Here is a 22167-nt window from a genome sequence, read left to right on the forward strand (position 1 = left end):
AAAACAAAACAAGATTGTCACAACAACAACAGTTGCCTCAGTGACTCATTCTGCTAATTCAGTCTGGCCTTTCAGTGTTATCTGCTCTATTTTTTTAATATCTGCTCTATTTTTTTAATATATATTTTTTAAATTGCACTTTCTCAAAAGTCTTTATCCAACCTGCCACATGACACAAGGATATAGTCCTTTTCAGGGCAGAAAAATACTATTGTGTCTCACCTTTTATTTTTAACCTTTCATGTGTGGCTTGTTACAGTGCCCTGAAATCAATTACTGGAGGGGCTAGTGGAGAAGGGCTTCAGGAACCATTTTCAGGAACATGTTTTTGTCCCCTCTATCACACTTCTTTTATTTTTCACTGGACTGCCCCCCAAGGGAGATGAGTGGTAAGAGATCACAGATGTAGGAGAGGGGAAATGAGATAGAAACCACAGTTTTCTGGGAGGTCAATATAACAGCTTGTGTTACTGAACTGCGCAGAGGTGCTTCGGTTTTGCATCACAGTTCTACAGCCACCGACCAATAAGGGGAATAACTTCAGACAACAAGGCAGCCAAAATCCTAGATCTGGCCGAAGGCAGATCACCGAACACCAGGGAATCGGATTGCCTACCGGACCTTCCTCATTCTCTGTCTCTCTCGACCATGGCTCTATCGCAGGCACTTTGCTGTAGCTCATATTGGCATGATTTATAGCCTTGGAGAGCCAGAGTTCTTTAAAGTGGCTGTGATTAGTCATACATGCTTTGGAGCTGAAAAGGGGACTTCGGAGCCCATGAAAATTAAGTGCACCTGCAGATGGTAGGTGGCTACAGCAAGGTGGTCAAACGCGGTGAGCAAGAGAGTCCCGCCCGGGGGGAACAGAGAGGGAAAAATGGGTCATTAAAAACATCTTGAGGAGAAGGAAAAATGATATGTGAAGCAAACTGGAAGGGTGCAAAACCTACCACAGTACACCTAGGGACAGAATGAGGCACTTAAATCAATGTCAGATAGACCTAGCTTTTCGTATAAAATCATGACACCTGAAATGGTGCTCTTGCACAATTTTATTATAGTATTTCATTTTTACTTATATGCTATATTATGTAGCATTTGCCTCTTAAATGCCTCTTTTTCTCCAACTGCTCGAAATATAAAGGCAGTGAAATCACTGAAGGGATAGTATAAGTCTCTGTGGATGCACAGCTTTAAGCCACCTCCAAGCAGGGACGAGGGACATTTCTATGTGTTGATCAAATTTAAATAAATATCTCAGCTTCTGTAATAATTGAGTACTGTAAATGAAGCCAAAATAATAACTACCCCCAAAGTACTATAGATACATTTTATAATATTTACCAGATGGTACCAGGTGTGAGTTGTGACCAATATGTATTCATTTTGATGGGCTGGTAAAGTGGAGGAGACTATTGGGTGCAATCCAAAACTGACATTTTGTCAGTTTAAATCTGAATTTCCATATGCCACCATGTTCAGTTGAAATGCTAGTGGACTTTGCATTAAGTCCAATTGAATTTAAGTACCATTGATGGCTTTTTGATCTGAAAGTATTTTGAGTTTAATTTTGCACAGGTATAGTCACTGCAGTAACATTTTATATTATGTGTGATTAAGTCGAGTCGAGTCTGTTTTACTTATTTCTTAAGGTTATTTTCAGCTGTTGAAATGGATGGGAGATTTTGGGGATACTTTTGTCCAATAAGCAGCTCAAAATCTAGTCCAATCACTCAGATTTCATCTCAAAATACAAGATCTTATAATAGTGTATAATTGGACTATTACAACCGCTGTAAGACTGGAACCAGCACATTAATTCAATGTTTACACACATCCCAATATTGTAGGAATGGCACCATTTTAGGAAAGACCAGGTGGATTATTTGTGGCCATTGTGGTCTTTTTTCATATGCAAAGAAGAATACAGTTTCAAAAGAAGCACAGGTTTTTGAGAACTGGCAGGAACTGATGTTTTTATAACACAACCTGCTGCCAATGTTCAAATTTGCCAAACACATAACAGCCAAAGCCTAACTGGCTGCCTCACTGTCCAAACCCAGAATGACTGCATCCACACAAGTATTACACATACTGTACACTTGCGCAGGACAGACCAAATACACTGGATTAATATTGAGGAGCATTGTGTTTTGTTACACAACATCCTATTTGCTGAAAGAACTTGTAACTAGTTTCTTGTTACCGAGATTAAGTAGAAAACTATATAAAACGGCATACTGTACTAGTGCTGCACTGCACTGGACACTGAATCCACTGAATCCATTTTCCACTTCTCACGTATCTGCTTGAGGAATTTCTGCAGTTGAAAACTAGATTCTTTTTATTTTTGTGTCATATTTTGTGACAATACTTTTTTTCTCTGCAGTAATATTGGCAAGTATTTTCTGATAGTTTGATTTTTAGGAGGCAGGTCCTCGTGGTTTATCTGAACTTGGTACTCTGACCGTTATGGGAGCCATCTGGGTAATTGTTCTGGTGTTGAGGGGATGTAAAGATGACTGATCGCTCTAAAACTCATCCCAGAAGAGTGGTAATGTAAGGTACTGAGTAAGCACTGTTTATATTGGCTTCAGCAACATTCCCAGGCTCTAGCAAAAAAGCATCTCTTCTGCTGGACACATGCTCAGGCATTCACTCAGTCAATGACAGACTCCGTACTATTCAGTTCTGTTGTGTTACTACAAAAAATGTGCTCATTTGCATAGTGTATAAACACTCACTCAGCACTTTATTAGGAACACCTGTACACCTACTTATTCATGCATTCTAATCAGCCTATCGTGTGGCAGCAGTGCAGTGCATAAATTCATGCAGATACAGGTCAGGAGCTTCAGTTAATGTTCACATCAACCATCAGAATGGGAAAAAAATGTGATCTCAGTGATTTCGACCGTGGCATGATTGTTGGTGCAGACAAGTAGGTCTGAGTATTTCTGTAACTGCCCAACTCCAGGGATTTTCACGCAAAAGTCTCTATTTTACCAATGGAATGGATTTTTTATAATGAATGTCTTTGAACAGATTTTCATTTATTTATTTCTCCATGTTTATTTCCTTACATGACTTCTCATCCATCTGAATAGAAAAACACACATTTAGGATTTCTTCACATTTTGGACTATACTCTTACAGTATGTTTCTTGCCAGCAGGTTGTTCATCAAAAATGTATTGAAACAGCCGCTGGGTGGCTCACGCTGTGGTGCACGATTGAGCCCCACGGTTTCGGATCAAATCCAGACCACACCAGTGTCGGCTGCATCCCGTAGCTCTATAGAACAATGTGCGATTGGCTATTGCATCACCCAGGGCATGGCAGAGTTCAGTCAATTAGCAATCCACTTTTCAGTGCTGTTTTGTGACCCCCATTGTCGAAATGGCCACACACATGAACTACGTGTTAAAGCTTGCATATGTCTTCCCCATCGTGATAAGAACTTGAGACCGCTTCACCTTACCAGTCCCACACTGTAAAAAAAATCCTGTAAAATTACAGTAAAATACTGGCAGCTAAATTCTTCTGTTTTTTTTACAGTGCCTCTACCGTAATTTATTTCAACAGTTAATTACTGTAAAATGTATTACAGTACTCTACAGTTGTTCTAGTGTACTTACTGTAATTTAACAATTTAGTACTGTAAAAATATACAGTAATGTTCTGTATATAAGCTTTGCAATACAGTGTACCTACTGTAAACTAACAGGTTATTGCTGTAAATATACAGTAATGTGCTGTATATACGATTTGCATTACAGTGTACCTACTGTAAACTAACAGTAATATTGTTTAAGCTTTACAGTAGGATACACTTTTTCAAAACACTTAACACATTCACCATATCATTAGACTATGTGAACTAAACTGTGGATATTTTTGCATTGCTTTCATACTAAGGGCATTCAATCACCACTTCTTCCAAAATTCATGAATACCTCTCTCAGTCAGTGTTCACTACCAGTAAAAGTTTGTAAAAATACAGCGGATTTTGCAGACATTTAGATACTCTGTTCAAAACAGTTAACTTTCAGTTCAAAACCCAATAAAATTCTGATCATTGTGGAAGGAAATATGCTGCATTTTGGCAGATAAATGAAACTATATGCTTGAAATACATGACAGATCATTCTGATTTGAGCAGAAAGTTTATTCAGTTTATTCCATTTTTTTTGTTTGCAGCCTTGTTACCATCTATACAAAAGTGATCATACTTGCATTGAAATATGCATGTATATAGGGTAAATATAGATGTAGTTGTCACTGAAGAGATTTTTCCACTATTACTGCTGTATATGTACTGCTGAAACACCTGGCTGTCATTTCAGTGAACAACCTACCCAGGTGTTTGTTGTTTGTGCCCCGTTACCACATATAAAAAAGGGGCCACCTTTGGATTGGCATTTGCATTCTTTAGCCTTGGTGGGGAAAATGGATGCACCCAGAGGTAACAACAGAATGTTTCCGCAGGTTGATCAAAGCTCCAAAGAAGGTCACGGTGCTGCATGAGAAAAACAAAGGCGTTAAAGATTTTTACAGTTCTGGAGTGATCATATATTTGTGATGTACTCTCACAGGATAATAACATGAAAAGAGGGAACAGATTACCAGTCAAATATTTTGATTTTGCTCTATTATGCTAGCTAACAATAGCACTGTGCTTCAACAAATGACCGGAAAAGTCAGAAATTGCGGGTAACGTTATTTAGCTGAAGTAACGGTACTTGGCTATCCGGCTGTTTTATTGTAGCCTAGATCTGCAATATACAATATTCGCCAAACATTCTAACTGAACCTGAATCGTATTCCAAAGCTAAAAGCAAGCAGCATATGCATGTGATTTTCCTCCAGAAGATGAACGGAAATATACAGTTAACGTTACTGCTTACTGCGTACAATAAACAGTGTGAGCTAGCCAGCTGCGTTACCTGTTGGGTTTTTCGTTCGGCCTAACGTTACTCAGTGAAGTGCAGTCTCCAGAAATAATATTTTAGTTACTCACCGAACTAAAGAGGGGTTTCCAATGATGAAAGCCTTTTCTCCGTCGTGGCTGCAGATTCTACTCTTCACATTTTGTATAAATAGCAAAACAAATCACTTAACTTCACCGAAGTCGGTGAAAAACACCCTATGGGAAAAATACAGGTGTGAGTCCACAGTTATGGGCGCATTTGGGCGGGCTCAAAATCAACCGTCTTCTGGTTCAAAAAAAACAAAAAAAACTATTGTACTGTATAATTGTAAAATTTCACAGTAGCATGCTGTTTACGGCAAGTCATGCTTTTGGCGCCAAAAAAAGCGCTGCATTTTACAGTATTGTACTGTACTTAAGAAAAACTGTACATTACTGTTAGAATTTGGCTGTATTTTTACAGTAATTTTTTACAGTGCATGGAAAACAGAAAAAAAAAAAGAATTATTATCTCCATCCCTAACCCTAATTCTTAGCCATAGCAGCAATCCCAAATGCATGATTTTTCTAATAAAATGCCTATCAAACAAAATGCACTCACCAAGCACTTTATTAGGAACTTTATTACACCAACATGCGATTTATTACATGCGATTATCCAATCAGCCAATCGTGTGGCAGCAGTGCAATTCATACAATCATGTAGATACGGGTCAGGAGCTTCAGTTAATGTTCGCATCAACCATTAGAATGGGGGGAAAATGTGCTCTAAGTGACTTTGACTGTGGAATGATTGTTAGTGGTGAGGGTGGTTTGCTGATCTCCTGGGATTTCCACACATACTAGTCTCAAGAGTAAATCACCTGGGTCTGGGCCTTAGTAATCATCTTTTTAAAAAGTTTAAACTAAGAATAATCAAAAGGGATCCCAAACTTTTGCACAAGGCCCATTTCCTTTTGCTATAATCTATAAACAGTAAAAAAAAATCAAATGTATTCAAATCATGTTTTCATATGCCCCACCACCACAACCTTATGGTCTCATATTTAACCATTTAGAGTTCAGGTTTGCTTCAGACACAGATACAAATCAGATACAAATTAATTGTAACAGACATTTAAACCAGGGGTGCCCAAAACGTTGCACACCACTGTACACTATAATATGCACAGTTGGTTAGGCAATTACTAATTTATATATGAATCCGTGAGTCATGGGATTTGATTCCTCACCATGGCTCTTTCTGTACTGTGATTTCTCCATTGGGCAGCCTGTAGCCCTAGTGGTTAAGGTACCTGACTGGGACCTGGAAGGTTGGTGGTTCCAGCCCCAGTGTAACCAAAATGAGATCCACACAGCTGTTGGGCCCTTTAGCAAGGACTCTTAACCCCGCATTGTTCTAGGGGGATTGTGCTTAGTCTAATCAACTAGATGCTAGTCGCTTTGGATAAAAGTGTCCACATTTATTATTATTATCCGCAACCATTTCTGTTTTCAACATCTCAATAAAGTGAAAACATACATACCAGATCCTTTTTATATAGAAATTATAGAATAGAATAGTGGAATAGAAATGATTGGAATGTAGCTTGATACTTGAAACTTCCCTCAGACTGCAGTAGGTAATGTTAGCTTCTAAGATTATTTTCTGTTGTAAAGCATGGAAAGAGCGATCTCTCTTTGGCATGGTCCCAACCTTGAGAGATTATCTGATTTACCTGGAGCATGTTCTACAAAACAGAATTTGTGAGTTAGCTGACTAACTGCACGAAGTAATGCCCAAAACAGCTCCATGTTCCACATTTGGTTGGGGTTTGGGTATTACTCTGTGTAGTTATCTGGCTAATTTAGTAATCATGTGTTGTGCAGCAGGTAAAGCAGGTAATCTCTCAAGGTTGGTACCAGGCCAAAGAGAGAGAAAGCTTTGTGATTTAATATCTAGTACACATTTCAGTTGCTTTTGTTTAATTCAGCATAGTTTAATTCTGTGTGTTGCACCAGCATTTAAGGCTGAACAACATTGTCTTTTCTTCGTATTGATTTATGACAAAAAACACTGTTTTCATGATTTTTCATTATCATTGCCCTTCAAAAACAAGATAAAGATAAAGGATAATTTTGAAATACCAGCTAGACATCAATGTATAGGTGCTTAAATGAAGCTGGACCCCAAGATAAAGATGTGGCAGAGATCTATAACTGAGGAGAGAAACCTAGAGACTAATCATCACCTTTTCATGCTGTGAACGTGCAATAAGGGTCAGGTTGCCATCCAGTCAGAATACTAAAATACTTGTATGCAAGCAGAAATGAAATAAAAAAAGGTACTAGTATCATTGGGAACAGTTTGCTCTGACTTTCAAAGACATCCCCACTTATATATTGTGCTGTTCCCAACTAATCTACAATAGATAATTTGGGCTCAATCTTCATTCCCAATGTGAATAAACTATATTCAGCAGGAAGTCCACGTGTATAATTTTATAGGTGTGTAATGTCTATGCTCGCTGTAAATCTGTCTGAATTAATATTGTTTATGCTCATCTTCAGATTGTCCTTTAATGTGAGAAGAGTCCTCAAGAGAATGATGATGTGACGATTTTGTTCTATATGTGCTCTAAGAGGTGCTTAGTGTAGAATTTAAAACCATTTCCCAAGTTCCCAAGTTTTAACATTTATAATCTTTTGTCCTGGTTTCTTTTGTAGCGGAACACTTCTTTTGTAGTTGATAGTAGATAACTAGTCAAACTCTGGTTAAAATATTACATATCAAATCAACCTCATCCTCCTCTGTCTTCTCTAGACAAATGATTCAATCTCTGATCACGATCAATTGTACATTTTAAATAAACTAAACAAAATAGGTTTTCCAAAGGAAACGGTTGCACTGGCCTTTATTTGCAACAAAAAATTAGGCCAAATGTTGATTCAGTCTTGGCCTCTGTCTTAGTCATTCATGACAGAACAGATGGCCTGCATGCCAGCTATCATCTCCTAAGAGGAAGTTGACATCTGGTCTGATTAAAAGTTAGGCCAGAAACTTGTGAACAGCAGTTAATGCCATTTACTGTACAACAGAAGTCCTCACTCTCTTCTTTGGATTTGTGAACAATTTGTGAATATTTTTAATATTGCGAGTCTGGAGTAACTCTCCAAATGGGAAAACGATGACAGGCAGGCTAGAGATATGAAGTTGGCCACCTCGGCATGTGCAGAGAACACTCAATGCTTGATGACGCTTGACAAATGTTGGGAAAATTCCAGCATCTTTCCAGTGTCGCCCACATCTGTACACAGAGTATGAAAGCTGCATACCTCAGCTGCGTTAACATTTTGAAGTTAAACTTAATTTTTAAACATGCGATTTACTTGCGCAACTGAACTGCAGTCAATGTAGAAAGGCCTTCAGAAAAAACTGCCTATGACCATAAAAAATCTGTATCAGTGTCTCAGAATGTCAAGTAATACAAACTCAAATGCCTTAATTTCATCGGTTATGGATGTGAAGTGATTGGTGGATAATTGATCAGCTAGTTTAGCCTTTCCCATGCTTGTTGGTGATGATTGATTTGGCGCTTACTAAAATGACTAGATTGACATGTCAAGAGGAAAAAAGTTCACCGTAGTGGAACTTTTCAGTTCCTTAAGAAGTAGCACTACAGATCAAAATAGTTATGGATGTTGTTCCACATATCATACTCTTTCTGTAATGCTACGTACATGCTATGTATGTAGGCCTATTTGTATTCCTATAATTGTTCAAAATCAGCTGGAAAAGGTTTCTTGTTTCTGATTGAGTCCATAATTCTGAGCAAGCTATTTTATACCTAGCTATTTAGCTAGCTAGGTCTGCCCAGTTGAAATGGCTAAATGGATAGCTGCCTAGTTTGAATTAAATATTAAGGCGCAGCCATTAGCAAGATTATGATCAAATCACACAGTCATACGGAAGGCTACCTTGCTTTCTTTCATGACATTACTCCAGATCACTTAATATGAGTGCACTTTACAGGGGCTGAGCACACTTGTCGGAACTACATTATTATTTAAAGGTTTATTATTTAAAATTGATTTAAATAGGTGATTTCAGATTTCTAACAGTCAAGAGAGGAATAGCAGCAACAGACACCTTCTCTGGAAACGCGCTGATGTTGAAACGCCATTGGCTGTGGCAATTAGAACCAATTTTCAACCAATGAACTTGAATTATTGTACAGTCATACAATGTTTTGGTATAGAGTGTTAAGCCGTCATCTGTACATTTTGAAACCCAAAATTAAGGACTAGAAACACAGGCAGAGGTTGAGTCAATATGTCGGTTTTGTCAATGATAGGAAGGGATATACAATCATGTTGTAACAATGTTTTAACAAAAAAATCTTACCTTGAAATTTCTTGTGCCTTTCTGAAATGGTTGTCGGCATGATGTCTCTGTTGTGTGTTTTAGTGCCTGCGCTAACAATCAGCGCTATGGTAAACTATTTTTGTATGGCTGCTTGTTTGAAAAAATGAAGAGATTAGCATTAGCTGTAAGTCTTATGGTATTAGCTTCCAAACTATGTTGGGAAGTAGGGTCAGGTGCAAAAGAAAAAAGAATTACATTTGGTATTTTACTATGTGCTACCCTGTCAAAATCCCTTGGCCCTCTTTGACCACCGCAATCAGAATTTTCTGCTGGTGCCCCTGGTAGTGGGGCATATGCAAAGCTAATATTTGTTGTTTTCGCGGTCGCACATCTTAAAATGAAACATATAGGCTAGGCCAAAGTTTCTGTTTGGTCTCTTTGTAGTGTTCTTGTGGTGGATTAATGACATGGTAAAATTGGTAACAGCCATGGTAACTGTATACCATTATAGATACTTTAAATCTTTTTTTTTACTTTTAATTTAATGGGCGAGGCGGTGTCCACAATTAGACTACCCTTGTTTTTGTTTTCTGCATACCGTGGAAATAAATTATGCGGGTGCCCCTGCCTCTGTCAAACTTGTCTAGCAGGTTGTTGTTCTATCGATTTCGTGCTGTTTTTGTGGCTGCTGATGCACAACCAAGGTGTTGCTTGCAGTGAATGTAGCACCCAGGCTTTACTGCGTTACATACACAAATCTGCAATTTGTGTAATGGGGTTCATTGTTATCTTCGACACAAGCTATACCCAGTGTGGTCCCTAACTATTTTGGTAGTGACACAATTTTTGTTGTTTTGGCTCTGTAGTCCAGGTTAAAGCAAAGACTGTCAACTCCCCCATTTTGTGGTTTAAAGCCTACCAATGTGTCTGAATTAAATCAGTTCAGCAAAAAAGAGTGGGCTAAATTTCCTCCACAGCAATGTGAAAGACTGATATCAAATTATATGAAGGGATGTTTCACAGATGTGATGGTATGCTTTGGATCTTGGGCAGTTATTTTTGGCGTCCACACTTTTGCCATCTTGCCATCACTCTGATACAAGCGAATCTTGGTCTCGGTACTGTAACCTGGCCATCCCGTCTTTGTGGCTAATTAGTGGTTTGCATCTTGCAGTATAGCCTCTGTAGTTCTGCATCTTGCAGTAGCCAATGAAAAATCCACACCTGCCAATCTGACAGATTGTTTTTTCTTCATTATGGTGAGAATTTTTACAAATTATAATAATAGACTCCAAAGGTAATCAAAAACCAGGAAAGCTTATACCTGGACTATGGAAGCAATTGAACTCACCTAACTAATCAGAAACTAGCCATTTGTCCCAATTATTTTGGTTCCGTGAAATGGAGGGAGATTTACTAACAGTTCTGAATCTGTACTTTAACCTGTAAGGGTAAGATTCTTAATTGGCAATGATTTTTCCCTAACAAACCACGTGTGAATTCTTTGATTACAAATATAAAATTGTGGAGTACAATGCCAAACCAGGAAGAAAAAGTCCTATATCTTTGTTCCAGACATTATGCAGTGCCCTTAAAATGCTGCAATTATCTATGTCTCTGCTATTTCAAGCATTTCAGCCATATGCTGCCAAAGGGAATTTAGCCCCAAGATTGCTTCATATTGTAACATTTGTTGCTAAGCCCAGGCCCTATAATAATGTGAAGTGATTAACTACAATGGTAATGCACACAATGTGAGCTGTATTTGTTTTGTCATATACTAAGGCTTTGAAAGAAAAGAGGAACAATCTCAGTCTAAATAAAGATTTCAATTTAGGCAAAAGTTGTCAAAAAGGTCTTAACTAGTTTTAGAGTTATATTAAACTACAGTGAGTAAATATCCTTTTCGAGAACAGATGGTGGATTCTTTTCTTGAGGCCTAATGTTGGCATTGAAGATGCAAAACAGTTTTGGGCCAAATCCCGATCAAGTGTAAAGGCACATTGTTGTAATAATTCATAATGATAGTGTTGTTTATTTTGCTAAATTGCTTTAGCTTCATAGAAGTGCATGTAGATGAATAAAATGGTTAAATTGCCCATTGTTTATGAAACCACACCCAAACAAATGTAATTCTCTTGACATGCCTGCGTTGATAGAACAATAGGAATAGTTTTTTCACAAAGCATATTGTGATAAATAAGTGTAAATGGAAATATTTCTTTATCATATTAGCTTTCAAAAAGCTGAGGGAAACAGTTATTTTATATGTGCTATCCAAGGGGAAATATTACAGATTAAATGCAACTGAATTCAATCCACAAAATATGAAGTACTTTGCTTCATATTTTGCTAATTGTTCTTAATTCTTAAGAACACACAAGGACACTTTGAAACATAGCTCAAGTATATCCCTTCTGTTCTTCAGTACTGTTCTGTACCTGTCCAAAACACTGTCAGACAGCATTGAAAATAATGAATCTGCTAGTTGTCTCTCTTTGCACATTGTGCCACAGATGTCTGCATTCTGAAGTGTGACTGCCTCAAGGCTGACACTTTGCTAGGAAGGCTAATTAACTTTCATCCTTATTACTTCTGTACAAATTCACAGTGTTTTGCCTGGTTGCTAATGCTGGAAACTGCAGCAAAGAAACTGCTTGGGAGGGGCAGTCATGAGTCTTTTAATTTGAGGGTTTGCAAGTATTTTTGTGCCTTTTAAAATGTACGGCATGCTCAATCTGGACACTGTTTTCCAAATGTCTTTCTGTTTTCATTTAAATACCTTAGGTAAAAGACGTTCTGAAGCCTGGTGATAGTATAATATTCTGTGCAAATGGAAATCAATATTTCTGAAGACCAGGTTGCCTCTTACTGCTGTTTTATTTATATAAGTATCCAAGGATATTTAATGATTTGGCAAATAAACTGTTTCAAATGACCTTCTACAGTAAGAGACAGTCTCTTACTGGCTTTGCAGTGTGTTGTGGCAGGTAGAAACAAATAACATTTTGAAAATGCTAATTCTCAAAACTGTTCATGTATACACAAGTACTGCGTAATAGACAAATGGGAATGCTTTGATCAGACTGTTTTTAAAGGGAAAACTGTCAGCCTCACTGACCTATTGTCGCAGATTCAAATTAAATACATTCACTCGGTGCGAGAGTTAATGAGGTAAAGTAGCTGATATTAACAATTTCTCTTTTAACTCAATATCTGGCAGATGCCTGTATGCAATTGTTTGAAAGCATCAAAATCAGTTTATATCCTGTTGGATGCCATACCCTAATGATTGCCTTCCTGTTTCTAACACCAGTTCAAGGAGGTGGTGGACTTCTCTCTTCTGTTGTACCATAGGCATCCGACAAAAACATTGTACACAATGTTACAGTTAATGTTGCATGGTTCAGCTGATGCCTGCCTTTGCTTTTCCAGGTATATGATCTTAGGTATAAAGTGGTGATGGATGGTGCCGAAACAGAGAGTGTCATGGAGATTGACCCCGCCCACCGTCTTGAGATCTTCAGGATGGGAAATGGGAGTGAAGAAGTTCTGGAGATTCATGACTTCAAAAATGTGAGTTTCCCACCCTCACCAACAAAACTTCCAAGTAATGCCTGTGAGCCTACAGTTCGGAAGTCTTTCCCAGTTTATTTTCCATGATTGTTTTGGAGGATAACTAATATAAACAAACACATAACCCTGTTCTTATTATCTTAGCAATGCTGGTTGAGCATGCTCTGTTTCTAACAATGTTCTGTTAAAAGTAATAAGCATGTCCTTCCGCGATGGACAAAAGTGATTACAAGCATATCACTGCATTCAGCCTACTGATATTTTTTACTAGCGGCAACAATATTTTGAAACTTCGAATACTTACTGTCACTATGGTTGAGCACGTTATTTCACTCATTTCACACAGCTTGAGATATTGGCTAATTTCATAAATTCTTTTCTAAACATTTTCTGTGACAAAGATCCAGCCTTAATTATTGCTTGGCTGCAATCATTAATTAATATGTAATATTAATAATCTTGGAATTGAAATAGTGTGATTTTTGTGGCAAAGATTATTTTAAGTTATTTCAAGATTCGGAGCCTGTGTCTCTGCCTTGATTTATGCCTGCTATTTTGAGGTGGACCACCCTTTATTTGCACGATCCACCCTTAAATGCATATGCATTAAGTAGAGAAGCGCAGCTTGCCTAGCTCACACGCACACTGCGGTTCTAGCCCCGTGCGCCAGTTTGATACATACAACGCAAGTTTCCTGGGCAGAATGCGTCACGTGCATCTGAAAATCGTTGCAAAAGGCTTAGTAAATCTGGCCCTATCTGTGCAACTTGCTGTCATGCGAGTATAAACACTCACATTCTTGCCAGCCTAGTGCAAGTCCTTGACTATCTAACCTATAAATTGCATCAGCCAGATCCACAAATAGTTGAGCCATGCACTGCCAAGGGAGAAAGTAAGGTGAAGAATAAGTCAAGAATACTGTAAGTCAAACAGACGGTGATTAAAAAGAAAGGCTAGAAAAACACAAACTTTATTATTGGTTGTACTAAGCGTTCACTGGGGAAGGGTTCCAGAATTGGTTGTCCGGAAGAACCGATGAGTCAGATGATTGTGTACTCCAAAGCCCCTGCAAAGTGCAGTCTTCAAGAGCTGTGTTTGAGGAAATAATTCCATCCATAGGACAGACAGGCTATCTTTCTTATTATGTCTGACTACTAACGTGAGTTCTCTGGAGAGTAATGCTGGCGGAGGTAGAATACTGGAGACTGCCACTCGTATTCAATACTAAGGAAACAAGTCACATCAGACATCATGTTGCATTCAGCTGTACCCATAAAAATAAAATGGCTTGAATAAATCTACCAATGTGCTATTGCTTGTCAATGTCTATGTTCAGTGTTTTTGTATTATTAACAGCAATTGTTATGTTTCTTTCTTCAGGGTATGCTGGCCAAGAGAGTTTTCAAAACATCTATGAGTTTTAACCTTGAGATTAGTCCTGACTTCCCATGCTGGAGAGATGTTTGGTTCAATATGGAGGATAAAAACGTGTCACCAACTTTCATGTAAACTAAATAGTTGAGTTATATCAAGAGTGAAACATGCATATGTTCACCATTGTTGGGCAAAATGGAGTACAAAATGGCCCCAGTAACCTGAAACAAATTTGTTGTGTGTAGAATAATGGCAAGCTGAACTGGCAATTTTAAGATTGTAGGTCAAAATACCAGGGAGATGCTGCTGCTATACCCTTCAGTGAGGTATTTAGTCTAAATTGCTTCAGTAAAAATATCCAGCTGTATAAATGGTAGCTGGTGCTGAAAGCCATGCTGTGTTGAAGGCCCTTCTGGAAATTTATACCATCGGTAATTTCCCAAAGGTGCTAGGTGCAATTGACCCTATCAGCAAATGAGCATGTGTACAGAAACTGAAAGCACACACATTCTATCAATGTCCAAGTTGTGTGTAACTACTGGAACACAACGTGAAATATTAAAACTGTGTCTGAACTACTTTTTACTAATGAGACGTGTTAACATTCTCCCTGCACATTTAAAGATGACAGTACCTATCCATCTTTGCTGACAATTGTCCAAAACCTGACTTCACCATAGATGGAGTGGTACAAGGAGGGAGACAATCATGCCAGAAATATGGTGGAACACAAATTTGGCATCCTTAAGAGCCGATTTTGTTGTCTGGGCCATACTGGTGGAGCCCTCTTGTACAGCCCAGAGAAAATGGTGCATGTGTTTGTGGTCTGCTGCATGGTCCACAACAGTGGTCCTCACTCCTGGTCCTGGAGAGCTGCAGGGTGTGCTGGTTTTCTCTGTGGCTCTTCAGGACCAGGAGTGAGGACCACTGCTCCACAATATTGCGGTGTGAAACGGAAAGTACAGAGAGAGGAGAGTGGAATTGGACTGGCTACAGGGTCCAACTGCACTATTTGCTGTAAGCAGAAGGGCCAGTTACTACTACCCACAGACAACTATGACAGAATTATGCAGTTTGGGTGAACCATCCATAATGATAATTATTTATTTGGTGCATCACCTGTCTTGCCAATGGTTTTTTTTCAATCAATTATAGATATTTAACTTTACTTTAGCTGCGATTTTCCTCCCATACAGCTTTTTTTTCTTTTCACAGGAACAACATGCATCTTAAATACCGCCACTGCATTTAAATTAACTTGCTATGACTACTCATTTACATAACCAGCACATAAAACCCCCTCTAAATTGAATACATGCGGCGACAGAATTCTGCAGCCCTTATGGTAATTTGTGGCATGCTTAGTAAATATGGCCCTAAGTGGGAAAAAATAATGGAAGTTGCCCTGGATGAGACTGTTTGTTAAATTCGTACAATGCCATTACTATGAAGGTAACTATGAGAATGGTATTGTGTGAAACAATTTTTGGTCAATTGTCCTTTTCTGTCAAAAATACTCAGTTATGGATGGCACTACCAACAACATTACATATATTTTTGACACACCTAGTGATAAAGTGAACCATACAATCAAATGTGTGGACATATTGCAACTGATATAATTTGGCACCTAATCAATATTTATCGTTCACACTTGTAATTCACTCTGTATAATGTACCGTAATGCAGCAGTCTGCAGGATGTGGAGTTTAATGCAATGTATTACAAGGCCTTAGCTTGTTTTTGTCATGTCCTATTTAGTAAAACTTATGCTGGTGAATAATTGTCATTTTTGCCTTTTGTACAATTATATTCAATAATTAAACACAAAAACTGGGGGCAGCTTTAGCTATACCTTATATGCAGCACATCTGTTTCACATTTTTGACCCAACAAATAAAATAAAAAAGAGCTCCTCCAAATATCTCTTTCTGTCAACCTCCATAATGACTAGCATTGTGAAATCTGGGTGGTGCTACCTTAGCATTCCCACCTTCACAAATGACATTTGTTTTTGTTACATTCCTCCAATCAGATAACTGTTCAACAGGAAAGCAGCTTGCCTATGCACATGCATTAACTGGAGTGAAGAGAAAGCCGCACATTGTGTTTTTTTTTCACAGCCATTTTTCCAATTGCCTTTCCTTGTAATGAAGTGTCTCTTCTTCATTTTCTGCTTGAGCGACCTCGGCAATCATTGCATCTCATCGCTTAGACCGTCCTTCCCGTTTTCCGTTGAAGTAGATTAGGCTGGATCCTGCTGTAATGCATTTAACTCGGAGTGTAGCGGCTTGTATTTCCGCCAGCACAGATAACGATATGTGCATTTTTTTTCTTTGGGAATTGTGGATATGAGTGGAGGAAATGATGCGCGTGTGTGTTTATGATGGCAGTCGTTAGATACGACTCCAGAGAGGCCTCAGAGGTTCTGTCAGAATGCAAGAGGAGCCTCTTTATCCGAATTAACTCTGATTAAAGAAGACATTAACTTCCCATCACGATGTAGATGTAATTAAGTCCTCATTGAACAGGTGAAATCCATGGCACTGCTTGTCCTGACACAATGTTAAAGTGACTGTAGCAAGAAAAGAAAAAAAAATCCAACTTTCTCTTTTAACATCAGTTGAATATGGGGGACGGTTAAACTGCACAACCACAGAGCTACATACTTCATCCAGCTCCCCAGCCAGAAGCAGAACGTAAATGGGAAATAAAGAAATATTTTAGCTGCCATGATGAACTTTTACCACTACTTTTTTTCCACTAGAGAGACATTCCACATGGCAGTATGGAATGTCTTTTCAAGATAATTGCTCTTCACTGCACTAAAATATTTAGAAAGTGCAGCTCTTGCAGGAAAAAGCAGAGGAATTATTTTTGTCGCTTTTACAGAACAAAAATGCATATAACAGCATTGAGGTTATGCATAAATGTGTTTTTTCATCATCTACAGTCATGCCTAGCTGTAGCATAAGTATAATTGCGTATTTCTTTGACTGTATCTTGAAGGGACTGACAGGGATTCGGTTTGCTAAACAACAGAGATGCTACATCAAGAGCCAAACCAAGGAGCTTCCAGAACCAACAGCAATGGAACCTGAAGACAACGAGATGCCGGTAAGGTCTTACATTTGTTCCCACGGCAACAGGCTGTGCTTTAAGACACATCTCACAGCACAGTTCCTAAGAGTATAAAATGACGAGCGATTCAACTCCCCTTTAATGGACGTCATGCTTCAAGTCCCCATCGATTCCACAAAAAACGATTAAAATCTGACAGTACAGGCTGTTTTACTGCATATGCTCAGCTACCAGGTGCAGCAAATGCCACACGTTTAAAGTTTAACTGCAGCAACTGGGAATTTTACACATTTTATAACATTATTTATGCAATGCTAATTGATCTACCATTCACTAGCCTCTGCAATATAAATAAACCAAGCCCAGTGTTTCAATGATGTTTCACTTTTATGGTGCCTTGCTAGGAAACCTCCATTAGTCCAAAGGGTCGTTTACAATTTAATTAAATGTAATATGGGTCGCTCTTTCCCCGGTTTTGCCACAGTTCGGCAAGGCTGCATTTCATTCCTGCTGCAAAATTCTTTGTGATGGCTGCAAAAAGACACTGTACCCAAAGTATGCTCTGTCATGCAATTCTCACAAAGAATATAGGGACTGATGAAGACTGAATATGAAGTGAATGGGGATTCTAAAAAGCTTGCACTCTTGTTCAAACTATATATTTTGTAGTTTTTAGGAGAGTATGGAAATGCTACTGGGAGACCAATGTTCTTCCGCATTGTTGAAGCACTTTGATTTCCCACCAAAAGTCTGAGGTGTGTGCAATACACCAGGAGGAAGCCAGCCACACACAGAGTGTCTATCTGACTATGTCTGCAGAGTGTTCACGTGCTTCTTGAGCCAATGTTCATTTTGAATCATCTCCTCCAAAAGACTGAGACACTAAAGGAAGAGATGAGGAGGCCCCCCTGCAAAGGTTATCCATTAGAATAGGATTATCTGAGTAAATATTTCTTGAGTGGTTCATAACATGATCTGGCTTTTTTCTGTCTTCTGTAATCTTATAACCCTATGTGAAGGTCTGGTGGGGCATCTCACACAAACCTAGTTTATGTGCTAATATTCCATCTACCAAATGGTCCAATTTAATGGAGTTGGAGGAAAAAATAGGTTTAAAAAGATATACTGTATGTATGTTATGCATAAATCACATCAGGAATTACATTTATGCCACTGTATTTGTGAATTGATATTTCTGAGGCAATTTCCACACAACTCTGCTTCTAAATCCGTTACAATTTCAACATAAAAGAGCACAAATTGCCTCCCACCCCCCAAGAAAATGTGTTTTAGATCGAAGGGTAAACTGTTATGTTTAAAACTAAAAATGAGCACTGAAAATGTGGAACAAAAGGAACAAGATGTTTGCCCTTTGGATTTCTATTGGAAGTTTGTGACCTCAAACCGTGCCATTATGTGGCTGCAGGAAAGTACTCCAAAGGTAGGAATATACTTCAAAAGGCAACCAGAATCCTTACCCAGGAGTTTGGTTGTTGAAAAGTGCAGTTTTTCTTGTTTTTACTATAGTTTCCCCATCCATGTTACATGTAGGTACACTGCAATAAAGTCATTTCAGAAAGGTTTTATCTTTGTAATAGCTGCATTTTTAATAAAGTGAAGTACCACTCCATCTCTAGTTCTTCAAGATCTGATATTTGCAAAGGCCAGACCACTGTCTGTCCTAAAGTAAAGTCTACAGAATCCCCTTGGAATTTTGACTGATGATAGGGCTTTTATATGTTCTTACTGCAGTGCTTTTACTTGAGAAAAGCTCTTATTCCATCTCTACCAGCATGTTCTCCCCATAGCCCTTCATCTCTGTGTCCAGTGAACCACAAAACATTTACAAAATAATAAAGAATATATTTTTGAAATAATCAAATTTCTTTCAATGTGACTTGAAATGAATGATCAAGCACACTGCAAATAGATTGACAGAAAAACTAAATTGATCATGTCCCTTCCTTTGAATGTCTAATCCATGTTTGCAGACACTAATTGACACCATATGTCCCCTGCCATTCTTATCTTATTTTGTTGTGCATTGTGTGTAACCTAATTAGTTTTTGCCATTTACATTAAATTCACAGCTGTGAAATGATTCAGTGGAGGACTCGACAGTGAGAAAATGAGAACACTGCATTATACATTATTGACATGAATACGGTGTGTGTATGTGTGTGTGTGTGTGTGTGTGTGTGTGTGTGTGAGAGAGAGAGAGAGAGAGAGAGAGAGAGAGAGAGAGACTGAAAGAATTAAGTTAGCCAGTCATTCTCATGCATGAATCATTATTAAATTGCTAATTAAACTCATATTAATTACAATATATCCACTTTTATATGACATAAAGCAGATTTTTCATCAGTCCTGGTGTGCTACTTTTCAGTAAATTAACCTCTTAATTCTCATTGGCCCGGCGTGGTTTTTTTTTTGCATTCATTCCGTTTTTAACAGTGCAATTTTCAATCACTATGGTAACAGGATATGCTGTTAAAAGCATTAAAACTAACGGTTCTATCTGTTTAACCTATTTTAAGATGCCAATGTGATAGCGACGACAGTTCCTTATTTTGTAAGATGAGTGGCATGTGGGGGGACCTCGTCTTCTCTGCATTTTGGAAAACCATATACTACACAAAATAAGGTAATGCCAGTGTCCTGTCCACAGCAAGGTTCCAGCAATTCAGCTGAGCCTTGAAACAGCTAGTGGTATGGTATTGAGGTAATGACTGAGAAACATTTTAGGTAGCAACATTATGTTTCTAGTGGTGTATAGTTTGTTAGGCTTGTATAAAACAATGCAGCATTTTTTTGCCAGCATAAGAAAACCGTAGCATTTTAATACACACGCTGAGACAGTTATACTTCACCAAAAACTATTCTTGAGGTTTTATGGCCAAAACAGTTGATGTTCTACAACAAATTCCCGATGCCTACGTCTAAATTAAGGACTTCCTGTGGGGGACTTCCAAGGAATCTCTCATCTCTCTTGCCTCTCGAGTATTCTCAAGTGAATATTTCTGAGGAAGACAGTGAAAACACCTGAGGGCATTTTCATAATCATGACCCCATTTTATATCAGTGATAATCTAAATACATTCTATAAATATTGCATTATTATTCAGTATTCTTATAAATAAGGAGCAAGCCTGCTTTTGAATAATGAATAGCATGTGAAATTATGGAATGTGTTTGACTTGTTGATGGGGGTTGAGTATTTGACAAAAACATGAATCAATGGACGTCAATGAATATATTAGTATACAAGACGTTATTATTGTGATTCTTTTTTTACAATCTTCTTGAACTGTTGCTTTCTGAGGGGAGCACAAGGAGAGGGAGGAGAGGTAGGGGCAGGGTGACAGGTGGGGGGAAGTGCAAACACTTTTTTCAGGATAAAAAGTGTTGTATAGTTTAGTAAGCAAAATACAGTATTTTACATGTCATAAGGCCCATAATATCATTTAGCTTCCATGTGTCCTTTTGGAGTCTCCAAAATTGAAATTGCTTTTTCGAAAACTGCTTAGTCATAGCTTAGAAAAAACAATGGTGATAGTGTCATAAAATTTGAAAGGAGATTTGTCCAGTACTTTGGCTGTGGCTCAGTTGTGTTTCTAAGTGTTTCTAAGTCTAGGGGCGGCCTGTAGCATAGTGGTTAAGGTACATGACTGGGACCCGAAAGGTCGCTGGTTTGATCCCCAGTGTAGCCACATTAAGATTTTCCCAGCCGTTGGGTCCTTGAGCAAGGCCCTTAACCCTGCACTGCTCCAGGGAAGGATTGTCTCCTGCTTAGTCTAATCAACTGTACGTCACTCTGGATAAGAGCATCTGCCAAATGCCATTAATGTACTGTAATGTGATGTAAAAGTGTGCCAGGCACCGCCACAATCATCCGTATCCACTGAAAAATGAGAAAAGTGAGCTTCTGTAACTTTGATGTAGTAATATTCAGAGTAAATCTGACTCTAGGAAAACAAACCCCAAAGGGTTACCTTTCAGAAGAGACCAGGATTATGCCTGTAGTCAAAAGGGTTCAAGAATAGAAGGCATTTTATTTTATATATGTCATTTTCAAGCTTGTGTTAAGAAAAGGGGTCAACACAAGGGTTACTTAAGGGGTTAATGCATTTACAAATGTATTTATGTGTAAAAGAATTGGGAACTCAAACAATTGAGCAAACATTTGGTAAAACTTTTTGGAAATAACTTCAATATTGGGGAAAAAAAAGTTTCTTTTGATTGCTTTTGAGTAAGGAACTCCAGAGGAAAGCTTCAGGGTTTAAAAAGTGCCAGCACAGTCAACACAAGCTTTTAATCAGGATTCCACTGCACATGCAACTAGAATTCAGAGATTGTAATTGTACACCACTAGAGCTGTCTTGTGTTTTTTATTTAATAAAAAGTAGGTTTGCTCAACTTTCAAGATAGAGATGACACATTTGGTCCTGTGCTGTTTTGTTTTCAACAAGCAGGAAAGACACTTGTCCAACCAAACATTTTAAAGGATTTAAACAAATACTGTAATTATACTCTGTATTTTAAGTGATTTTGTGTCTTTTACCTTCACTGGCCTTGGCCCACTGCAGCACACAATATTATGATTTGAGTGGCAATTCAGGACTTCTTTCCACCTCTCAACCCTCAAACATGGGCCCTCAGGAGTTTCCGTCTCCAAGGAGACCACAGCAGCAGCCCATTAGTACCAATTTCAGTTGCACCCCAACTAAAACAAAATGAGCTCAAGCACAGTATATTATACAACTACATGCTGTGTGATACAGTCAGCTCCAGAAGTATTGGTGTCCTTGAAAAAAGGCTGTATATAATAAATAATACATTTCCTATTATGTTTCAATGTCTTT

General features: G+C 38.3%; 1 protein-coding gene across 1 annotated transcript in view; it reads left to right on the forward strand.

The window, feature by feature from the left end:
• The window catches only part of tnmd (tenomodulin), a 69597-nt gene that overhangs the window by 32010 nt on the left and 15420 nt on the right, over window positions 1-22167 (forward strand). The window contains exons 3-4 of the mRNA XM_061250268.1: window positions 12710-12850; window positions 17234-17341. Of these exons, the coding sequence (XP_061106252.1) occupies window positions 12710-12850; window positions 17234-17341 (249 nt within the window). The remainder of the gene's footprint in view (window positions 1-12709; window positions 12851-17233; window positions 17342-22167) is intronic.

The sequence above is a fragment of the Conger conger genome, chromosome 7 (assembly GCF_963514075.1).
Source record: "Conger conger chromosome 7, fConCon1.1, whole genome shotgun sequence".
Classification (NCBI taxonomy): Eukaryota; Metazoa; Chordata; class Actinopteri; order Anguilliformes; family Congridae; genus Conger; species Conger conger.